An 11,565-nucleotide genomic window follows, 5' to 3' on the forward strand; every position below is an offset into this window, starting at 1 on the left:
TTTGTACTCCCTTTGATTTATTCCTGTGGTACTTTTTTCCTTTTTGAAAGAGAAGTATCTGCAGCTATAAAGATGTACATCTTTGGAGTATCCTGAAAATTCTGCAGTTTTTAAAGGTCATGTGACTGAATGCCTTTTCGATTCACAAGCACCTTTAACTGCACGAACCGTGCTGCAGAATCTCTTTAATCCAGGCTGGACTTCTATAGAAATAATAATATTACTACAATACTAATTGTGTTTTTATAAAGCCTGACATAACTAATCTTTGAGAGCGGTGGTGTCTTTTTTTTAAAAAACACGATCAGTTTAAACAAGGAGATATTTATAACTCTGATTAAAAACAGACACTTTCTGTCTGACTTGGAAAATTCAAGTTGTGTTTTCATATGAGGACATTTTTATGTTTATCTGTCTTTATTTATGTATGTATGTGATGTTTCCCTACTAATTAATAAAGCATTGTTCCTCAGTCACTCTGCGCACTTCATTCAAAGACTGTATTGCACTTTTTCCTGCCAGAAGACAATGTTTTAATTGAAATAGACTGAAATATCTCGCTTCAAGTGGATGAATGTCTGGAAACATTCACTTTAAAACCAAGAACATTTGAAACTATATACACATTTCCTATTCTTACAGCTGCATTTTGTATCTAATCTTGAGCAGAACGTCTGTGTGTCTGCACCTCTCATTAATTCTGGTCTTGTATCATATTTAAAACAGAGAAACTAAAGCAGTCGAGACCATCATCAATCTCAAAATCATCCATTTTTATAGTTCTTAGAGTTCAAGAAACAAGCACAAATGTGTTTTTGCTTCTAGGTTTTCTGTAGTGATGTAACAACGCTGAAGCTAAAGTAACTGTAGTGATTTGTGTAGAGGAAAACGTCTCTGTGGCAACATCACTGCCAACGTGTTCATCTTGAATGTGTTATTAGACTTAAAAATAAAACCTTTACAAGTATCTTTGATTTCTTTAAACACTGTAATAAGAATTGTGCTTTCAGGCGTTACTGCTGTTCTCTGAATATTTGTCAAGTCTAAAACCTTCTCTGTAACCCCTACAGATGGCTGTGTGTAGAAAATCCCAGTAGTTTCTGAAATACTCAGAGCAGCCTGTGTAATACCAACAACCAAACCTGTTAAACTTCTTTTCCATATCTACGTCCATAAATGCGTGGAGCTACTGCTATGTGATTGGCTAATTAAATATTTGCATCGGTGAGCAGTTGTACATATTTGAGTTAATGTAATTGTGCTTCAGGATCCGTTTAGTCTCCATGCAGGAAATGATTTCTCTTTCACAAACACAGTGTGGTGATCAGCAATAGGTGAAAAGATGGTGTGGAAAGCTGCATCTCATCAAAAAAACACACCAAATGAAATCGAGGGTTACAGCAAGAGGAAGGAAGTAATGAAGTACAAATACTTTGTTACTGTAATGATGTCACCGTTCACTGAGGACTCACGCGCAGGACTCTTCACTTTGAGGAGAAATAGTTTATTACAGCAGGTATGTGTACAGACAGTGCAGGGAATTGTGCTATATACAAGTGTGACGGGGTCCAGGCTCCAGGAAATCCAAGGTGGGGAGGACAGGGAAAGCTTCTCTTCGCTCACTCACTGCTCGCTATAGCCACTCTCCAATCATTCAAAACTAAGGATCTGCTCCGGGAAAACAGGGCCACGTCCAGAGGAACTAAACACAGAGTGTACACATTAGAATTTATAATGTTTATTATTAAACTCCTCGCCTTCATCTGTTTGAAGTTTAACAGGTACACGTCCTTCACTCAGAACATCCTGAAAAGCAGATGCAACAGATGCTGCTGCCTTGGTTTGAAGACACCTGCATGCATACTTGGAAAATCCATCTGTACATGTCAGTAAGTGTCTCACATTATCATTATCTGCTCAATATTCACCCATATCAGCCAAATCAGCCTCAAACTGTTTGTCAGTTCCACTAATCAAAACTCTGTTTCTGGGGAAAAGTCTTCTTGCTGGTTAATAACAAAGAAATAAACTGTTGGTAGATCCACTTTTTACAACGAATCATCCATCAATAAAAATCTAACTTAGTTCCAAAACAACAAATTCAACATTCATATAAAAAATCCAACCCTGCAGGGATCAAACATCTGATCAAACACCAGGGTTGGACACAGACTTTCTAATCTGACATCACAAAGTTATTCTGAAGCTGTAAATCTAATTAAAAACTCCCCAAAACTACTAAGAGAAAACCCTTAAAAGGTTCAGTGACAGAAGGAAAATCCTTTACATGTAAAATCAACAGAGGTTCCTGATAAACAGACTAATAAATGAAGAATAACTGAACAGTTTCTGTGTCATGAGTAAAATTTCAGTGAGTATGAATCATCTCCAGGAAGTAAAAAGGGTTGGAGCTCAGCATCAGTCAGAAGAGGAAGATGAGGTGATGAAGAAGAGAGCGTTCAGTGGAAAAAGGCCAGTGAGTTCATGTAAATGCTGCTTCTGCTGTAAGACAGATGTAAAAATGCATAAATGCTCCATGATTCTCATTTCTATCCATCATCTTGAACACTGACTATAAATGTGTTCACTTCATTATTGTGTGATTTGGTTTCTTCACGTGTCTCCTTCGGTGCAAATAAAGGACTGTTAGAGTGTGTGCTGTGTGTTTGTCTGAAGCATGACAATCCTTTCCAACAAGTATTTCCAGCTGTTTGTCTCCACTCTGCACTTTAGTCTTTCTTCCTGTCATGTCTGTGTTTGTCCACCAGGTGTCTCCCTCAGCTCATTTTCTCCAAATCAGAAGCTTCAGATTTGTGGAGACGCTCTGCCTGCCAGACACAGCTCAGGGCAAAGAAACATGTCTATCCTCCACAATATCGGGCCTGTGTTATTTAGTTCAACAGTCCCCAACCTTTTTGTGTGTCACCGACCGGCTATTAAGGTGTTGTTGATAAATACAACAAAATAAAACCAGTATCGGTACAAAAAAATGTTTTCTTCTCTTCTTGCCTGGTCTGTCTGGGGCCCGGGGGTTGGGGAACACTGATTTGGTTTTTTATATTTAAATGTATAAATAAGTGAGTGTGATCAAGCTTTTCATCTCAAAAAGACATTAAATGTCATCACTGTAGATACAATAATAATAATAATAATGATGATAATATAATATCAAAAACCTCAAGGATTAATTTTTTTGTTGCATTTTAAAAGTTCAAACCTCAAAGACATTAAGTTTACAGTCATATATGATCAAGAAAATCAACAATCTTCACATTTCAGAAACTGGAAGCAGCTTTAAATGTGACTAAAATAATGATAAAACAATCAATTCTCTAATCATTGACTAACTGATGAATCACTGCAGCTCCAATATATTGTTGCATTTGACAACCCACTACAGCAACTACAGAATAAAACCACTAACCAGACTGATGACAGATTTCAAACATGCTGAATATGAAGAGTAGTATCATTTAAACTCACATGATTATCAGCCATAAGAACAAATTCAGATTTATATTGATGTAAGGTATATAAATGTAAGTACAGTTTGAATCAGTGCAACATTATTTTCACACATCAATGGACCACTGAACTTCTCAGCTTCTAAAATGTAAAGCCTCATTTAGAAACTGCACAAGTACATATAATGGTCAGGGATCAACATGAACCTGTCTTCTCTATTTGACTTTAATCAACTCTGCAGTGGCTCCAAGTACATAAAGCCAAAGTCCAGCATAGAGCGGCTGAGTGAATGTGGTCTGGACTCTGTGGAGGAGAGTCATGGTTTCAGAGACGCTGTAGAAAGACAGAATACCTGCTCTGTGATCCAGGTACACTCCTACTCTGGAGGACCGAGGACCTGAGAGGACAGTTTGGACTTCATTGTGCCAAAACTGAAAATTGTTTGTGTTACAGTTTAATGCCCAAGATTTCTCTTTATATCCAAATCCACATTCATAGCCCCCCCCTGCTCTGCTGATATTCTTGTATGCGACTGCTACACAAACTACTCCCCCTCTCCACTCCACCTCCCAGTAACAACGTCCAGTCAGACTCTCTCTACTCAGGACCTGAGAATACACAGTGAATCTGTCTGGATGATCAGAATAAGACTGTTGTTGCTTCATAAATGTTACTTTTCTGTTCCCTTCAGATAATAACAGACGTCTGTGTGCTGTGTTTGGATCCAGTGTGATTTCATGTGAATATTTTAAGAATCCAGCTCTGTTCTTTGGCTCTGCTGGTGACAGTAAAACATCCTCTTCAGTGACTGTCAGTGAGATGTTTGTCCATTCCTCTCTCAGAATGTCCTGTAGTTTATCTCTGGTCTCTGACACAGCTGCTGTCACATCCTCAAAGTAGCTCAGAGGACGAATATTGATGCTGGATGAGTGTGTAGACTCACTGAGTGCTGACAGTGAGGGGTAGTTGTGTAGAAACTGGTTGTGATCCTCTGTGTGTGAGAGCTGCTCCAGCTCGCCGTCTTTCCTCTTCAGCTCAGCGATCTCCTGCTCCAGCTTCTCCTGAAGCTCTTTGACTCGACTCACTTCAGTTTCCTGCTGGGATCTGACCTGCTGCTTCACATCAGAGCTTCTTTTCTGGATGAGATGGATCAGCTCAGTGAACATCTTCTCACTGTCCTCCACTGCTTTATCAGCAGAGCCATTGATGGCCTCCACCTCCTGTTGAAGCAGCTTCACATCTTTCTCTCGCTCCTGGATTCTCTGCTGGATGTTTAGTCGTCTCACCTCGAGCTCCTTCTGCTTCTCAGTCCTTTCTGCTGCAGCTGGGACTGTTTCATGGCCTTTATGTTCATCCATCAAGCAGAGATAACAGATACTCTGCTGATCAGTACGACAGAAAATCTTCATCACCTCATCATGACGAGAGCAGATGTTCTCCTGGAGCTTCTTGGAGGGGGCCACCAGCTTGTGTTTTTCAAAGGCAGGAGACTCCAGATGAAGCTGTATGTGTTTCTCACAGTAGGAGATCAGACACACCACACAGGACTTGATGGCTTTCAGCTTCCTCCCAGTGCAGACATCACAGGCCACATCTTCAGGTCCAGCATAGCAGTGATCAGCTGGAGCAGCTTGGAGTCCAGTCTTCTTCAGCTGCTCCACTAAAGCTGCTAACATGACGCTTTTCTCCAGGACAGGCCTCGGTGTGAAAGTCTTCCTGCACTGAGGGCAGCTGTGGATTCCCTTCCTGTCCTCTTCATCCCAGAAACCTTTAATACAGTTCCTGCAGTAGCTGTGTCCACAGGGAATAGTAACCGGATCCTTCAGTAGATCCAAACAGATGGAACAAGAGAAGGTTTCTTGGTCCAGCTGAACTCCTTTCTGCGCCATTTCTCCTCTCAGTGTCAGTGACTGTGTGAGTTTCTCTTTCTCTTTCTCTTCCTTCTTTTACGCAGAAGAGGGAGGGACTTTGAACTATTCCAGTAACACAAGAGGCAGTTCAGTCAGTAATGTGATCACAAGTGGTGACAGAGGATAAACCTGGCAGTAACCTCATTTCAAACATTCCCGATCATCAAGATTTCTGCTTTAGGTAATTTAAAAATCAGATGAATGACCTTCCTGAAGTTTTTGTCAAAGTTAAAACTTTAAAAAATTGATCAAACATGGTCACTGAAACCTATCAAAATCTCTCACTATGTTAATATCCAAAAGGGCAAACACGAATCTTTAAAGGATATTCAGGGAGACTTTGGCACCTTCTGACTTCATCAGGACAGAAAAGTTTAAATGTTTGAGGTTTATTCACAGGTGTCTAACCTGTATAAGTGATGATGCATCCAGGTGCTACAGCACAGAATGCAGAGAGGACTGTCGGGCTGTGCATCAAAAATGTCTTTGAACCTACATGAAATTACTTGAAATAAAATATTATTTTAATCAAAGTTAGTATTTTAATTCAACATTTTATAGCTGGATTCAGTCATTTTACTTGTTTCTGAGACAAATTTATGTGATCTGATAAGAAAATTTTGTTCAGTTGCCCTGTGGTGCCCCATCCTTTATATATATATATTTAAAATTAATGATTGGGGCACCTTCCAACATTTGCAGGTTGTAAAAAAAGTTATATTTCTATTCCAAAGGCACAGTGTACATAGATATTACTACAACATTCTGAGTCCATTTTCTTCCCTTTTTTATTTATTTTTTCAACAGAACAATATTACTAGTACAAATAAAGTAAAAAAAATAAAAAACACAACATAGTTACACAAGTGCAGACTCCCTACTTGTACTGTAAGAGTAACATTAGGCCAATTCATAAATTTCAGTGACACGGCAAGTTTGTTATATTATACTGTGGGCTCTTTAAATCATAAATATGTTGACATGAATAGAAGCAACAGTAAATCAACACCATTATAAGTATAAAACTCTATTTTCCAACAAGAATAAGCTGCATTTATCAGAGTAAAAATCGCCAACATGCTGTTTATTGAACTTCTTTTAAATGTAAAAATGCTGCAGACATATATAAAAGTACATCCACAGGGAGTGCAGCCTTGCGTCTGTTTTCTCCCTGATAATAATGAAAGAAAAGATAACAATGGTAGAGTAAAGCATAAAGGACAAAATCAGCAGCTTGATGCATTACGTAAAGCTGGCTGTAGTCACCGGATCCTTCAGTAGATCCAAACAGATGGAACAAGAGAAGGTTTCTCGGTCCAGCTGAACTCCTTTCTGTGCCATTTCTCCTCTCAGTGTCAGTGACTGTGGGAGTTTCTGTTCTGTAGAAGTGAAACTAGTCTGAGCGCTGATCTGAACAACATGTGTTTCTGTAGGAAATGGAGCCTCTGAGCACTTACACAACACCGCATGTTGATTTCATTCATCTTGAAAACTGCAGATCTGTGAGGAAGGCAAAGAGGAAACTTGTATGGAGAGGAAGTGCCTTATTTCATCAAGAATCTGAAGTAGTTTTCAGGCTTTGACACATTCTATACAAATTTTAAAATTTCTCTTCATGTGCGAGGTTAATCTTGAGATCTCTTTGTTTTCAAAGTTACAGCAAGTGGGTTTAGATTAACTTACAAAAAATGTCACTGACACTTTGGCAGCTTCAGTTTTCAAGAGAAAAGAGAGAGAAAAAAAGAACCATCTTACATTTGTTCACGGCTTACAACGCTAATATTGCATTCAGGAACCACAGCATGGACAGTAGAAAAGAGTTTCAAGCTGTACATCAAAATTTCTCTGAATCAAAATGTAAACATTACAGAGTGATCAGAAGTCAGACTGCATTAGTGCATTTTGTTTTTGTATATGACAATTCTTCTCAAAAACTGTTAACTCATAAGCTGAGTGACTGTCACGATCCTGGGTCTTTTGACCCAGCGTTTTGGGTTTTAGTTTATTTTGATGTTTATGGTTTAGGTTTAAGTTCACTGCGTTTTCTAAGTTCATTTATTTATTAGTTTCCCCTTGTGTTTTCAACCCCGGTGTTAAGTCTCCCTTGTCCTTTATGTGTTTCATGTCTGCATGTCTGTTGTTGTCAAATTCATGTTGTCATGTCTGCGTTTCATTATGTTTCCTGTTTTATTTTGAAAGAGGTCCTGTGTTTATTGTGTTTAGTTTTACGTTTCCCTTGTGACGTTGTTGTATTCATTTGTTTCAGCTGTTCCCCCATGTGTTGCCACTTCTCACCTCATGTGTGTATTTAAGCCTGCAATAAAGCAGTGTTTTTGAGTTCACGTTTGTGTTCACAGGCATGTCAGGGGGTTGGGTCTGCGACCCAGAATTTTCAATTGATTTTGATTTCTTATGTTACATTGATATAATGTGAGGCTCTTGTGTCATTATTAGTTAGGGTCCAGGTCAGTTTTAGTTTAGTTAATTTTATCATCCGTGCTCCCTGGACTATATGTCATGTTTCCTGTCCACTCCGTCATGTGTTTCATATCTGCGTGTTCCATGTTGTCAAGCTTGTGTTATCACATCTGTCTCTCCTGTCTCCTGTTTCATTTTGAAAGGTCTGGTATTTCCATGTTCAGTGTGTTTAGTTTTACTTTTCCCTGTAGCATCATGATCATTTGTGTCAGGTGTGTCTCCCAAGCTGTTTCCACTTCCCTCATTACCCTTCTGTGTATTCAAGTCCTGTCTTCCACTTTTCATCCTCATGCCAGGGGTTCTCTTCATCAAAGAAATGAAAACTTATACCTATTAATAGGTTAATTTATTCCTATTAACAAAATGTCATTCACTTCCTCCTCACCTCAAGCCTCATTTCCTGAACTGATGTCAGAGCTCTAGCACATGCCAATCCCAACAATACCATTTGGTTATAGGCTAACATAATCTTAGCTAAGGCTTGAGTGTCTCACTTTCCTTCTGATAAACAGTTTGATTACATCATCACATCAATTGAAAGTTTATTCACTGATCATCAGAGCACAATGTGAGATCCTCTTCAAAGAAACAGTCACTAACACTGGCGAACAGCAAGTAATAGAGGCTGACAGCAGCAGCGCTTACCAACAGAAAACCTTGACTTGGCTGTCATCGGCCAGACGTGACCTTTACTGACTCATCAACTCATATCAGACTCCTTTCTTAGAGCTTTACAGCTTCTTACTGACTAAATAAAAGTGGGCAGTTCTCACACAGCATTGACAGCTGAGGTAAACGGTGGCGTGACAGCCTTCCACAGATAGGGTGAAAACTCCAGGGCCGATCCCAATTTACTCCAAATAACAGCAGATATACACTGGGCAGCCAATTTGGTAAACAGTCTACATCTAAATTGTTTTCAATCTCTCTTGGTTGACAAAAAAAATTATATGTCATATAGCATAACTACATAATCCTGGCTAGAATTATGCAGCTGATTTGCTGGGGTACAAACAGATATCAGTTGACTGAAATCTGCAGTCTATAGACGTTTTGCCAATAAACACCTCCCAATTCTTAAAAGTTAAACCTACTGGTGACCGTAACAGGCCATTATAGCTGGAGTGCTAGTAATATACCAGCAGGAGAATGAAAAATGGAAAAATAAAATGTAAAACGTAATAAATGGATCCTGGGACCAAAGGACCGACAGCATGGTCGCCTCACAAGGGACTTGCCTGCTGGCTGGGCCTTTCTATGTGCAGTTCACACAGAAACAATAGCTTGTTTTGTCATTTTATAAAGTTCTTTTTTGCTTTTTTAAATTACATTTTGTATAGCTCAGTGTACATGTGTGTCATAACACATCATCTCATCATAATCAGTCAAACCTAATAAAAGTTACCACTTGATGCCTTTGGAATGAGCATATTTATTTGTACAGTTATTGTAGCATACTTAATTAAGCTATGTAAAAATTTACCTTCATTCTATCATGCTACCTGGGGACTGCTCCATCATTCTCTCTCTTTCTGGAGCCCACAGCCAATGGCTGTCTGTTTTTGTTAAAGGTATCCAGGCCCGTCATGTTTTGCATTTGGTGTTGACCCTTCAAATTTTCTTCTCTTCTTCGCCGCTAAGTTTTAACCCAATTATGATGACCTGGACCAGCTTGACACTTTGATAACATGATGGACACTGGACATGTTGAAATCTACAGGGTGGGCCATTTATATGGATACACCGTAATAACATGGGAATGGTTGGTGATATTAAAGTCCCGTTTATGGCACATTAGTATATGTGAGGGGGGAAACTCCTCAAGATGGGTGGTGACCATGGTGGCCATTTAGAAGTCAGCCATCTTGGATACAACTTTTGTTTTTCAATAGGAAGAGAGCCATGTGACACATCAAACTTATTGGTAATGTCACAAGAAAAACAATGGTGTGCTTGGTTTCAACGTAACTTTATTCTTTCATGAGTTATTTACAAGTTTCTCTTTGTTCACAGCCATTGACATGTCGAAGAGGTTAACACATGAGGAGCGGATCAAAATTGTGTTGATATCAGATGAACGCAGTAACCGGGTCATTGCAGCAGATTTCAATGCAAGACACCCTACGAGACCACCCATCTCCCATGCTACAGTTAGCAAACTGCTTGCTAAGTTTCGTGAAACTGGTTCAGTGTTGGATTTGCCAAAATGTGGACGCAAGAAAACTGTCACTAATGAAGAAACATCAGTGGCTGTCCTAGCTTCATTCAGCAAGAGCCCACAGCGTAGCACTCGCCGCATGTCACTGGAGAGTGGCATTAGTCGAACATCCCTTCGGCGGATATTAGCTACTCACAAATGGCATCCTTACAAACTCCAGCTACTGCAGCATCTCAACGAGGATGACCCAGATCGGCACACAGAATTTGCAGAATGGGCAAAACAAAAATTGGAACCGGACCCTCAGTTCACGCAGAAGATTTTGTTCAGTGATGAGGCAAACATTTATGTGAATGGTGAAGTTAACAAACAAAGCCACGGCTATTAGTCTGACACTAACCCACATTGGATGGATCCCTCCAAGACTGTTGGAACAACAAAAGTGATGATTTGGTGTGGTATATGGGTACAACGATAGTGGGTCCATTCTTCATCAATGGAAACCTCAAGGCCACTGGATATTTGAAATTGCTACATGATGATGTGTTTCCCTCTTTATGCACTGAAGCTGGCAGGTTCCCTGAGTTTTTCCAGCAAGATGGTGCACCACCTCATTATGGGTGCCAGGTCCGAGCATTCCTAGATGAACAGTTCCCTGGAAAGTGGATTGGTCGTCGTGGGCCAGTTGAATGGCCCCCAAGGTCTCCTGATCTGACCCCCTTAGACTTTTATCTTTGGGGTCATCTGAAGGCAATTGTCTATGGTGTGAAGATACGAGATGTGCAGCACCTGAAACTACGGATACTGGATGCCTGGATCCATTTCTCCTGCGGTGTTGCTATCAGTGTTTGAAGAGTGGGAGAAGAGGGTTGCATTGACAATCCAACACAATGGGCAGCACATTGAACACATTTTATAAGTGGTCAGAAACTTGTAAATAACTCATGAAAGAATAAAGTTACGTTGAAACCAAGCACACCATTGTTTTTCTTGTGACATGATGTGTCACATGGCCCTCTTCCTATTGAAAAAACAAAAGTTGTATCCAAGATGGCTGACTTCTAAATGACCACCATGGTCACCACCCATCTTGAGGAGTTTGCCCCCTCACATATACTAATGTGCCACAAACAGGACTTTAATATCACCAACCATTCCCATGTTATTACAGTGTATCCATATAAATGGCCCACCCTGTACAAAGGGTCAAAGTTTAGCTTGCAAACCAAACCTCTGTACACATGTTAACCATGCAGTTCTCACTCATTTAGCAGTAACAATGTTCTATGTCCTCAAATGAAACATTTGGGAAGTGTAGTTTAAAGAAAGTGTTTTGTTTAATCTAAAACATTGTAAAAATATTGTAAATCACTCATATGGCCAACAAGACAGAAAAGGGTGTTCATAATAGAGTGTTCATGATGAGTTTTCATAAATCTTTGTTTCATTTTCTCGTGGACGTCCACCTAAGACTCCCCCTGTTGGCCATTAAAAACAAAGCAGATCTACGGCATTCACTTCGTAGAACTCCAAGTAACGTCCATCTTTTACATG

At 39.7% G+C, this 11,565-nt stretch overlaps 1 protein-coding gene across 1 annotated transcript; it reads right to left on the reverse strand.

Annotated features, from left to right (window-relative positions):
• Positions 1 to 3,184: 3,184 nt before the first annotated feature.
• Positions 3,185 to 5,901, reverse strand: LOC120718461 (tripartite motif-containing protein 16-like). Its single transcript, XM_040007007.1, has one exon. It carries the CDS (start codon positions 5,352 to 5,354, stop codon positions 3,681 to 3,683), a length of 1,674 nt encoding a protein of 557 aa, XP_039862941.1. The 5' UTR covers positions 5,355 to 5,901; the 3' UTR covers positions 3,185 to 3,680.
• Positions 5,902 to 11,565: the final 5,664 nt, after the last annotated feature.

Source organism: Simochromis diagramma, unplaced genomic scaffold (genome assembly GCF_900408965.1).
Source record: "Simochromis diagramma unplaced genomic scaffold, fSimDia1.1 OVJJ01000141.1, whole genome shotgun sequence".
In the NCBI taxonomy this organism is placed as follows: domain Eukaryota; kingdom Metazoa; phylum Chordata; class Actinopteri; order Cichliformes; family Cichlidae; genus Simochromis; species Simochromis diagramma.

What these genes read in the sequence shown, in the direction of transcription:
- LOC120718461 (XM_040007007.1), bottom strand. Translation starts at nt 5,354, where the DNA reads ATGGCGCAGAAAGGAGTTCAGCTGGACCAAGAAACCTTCTCTTGTTCC.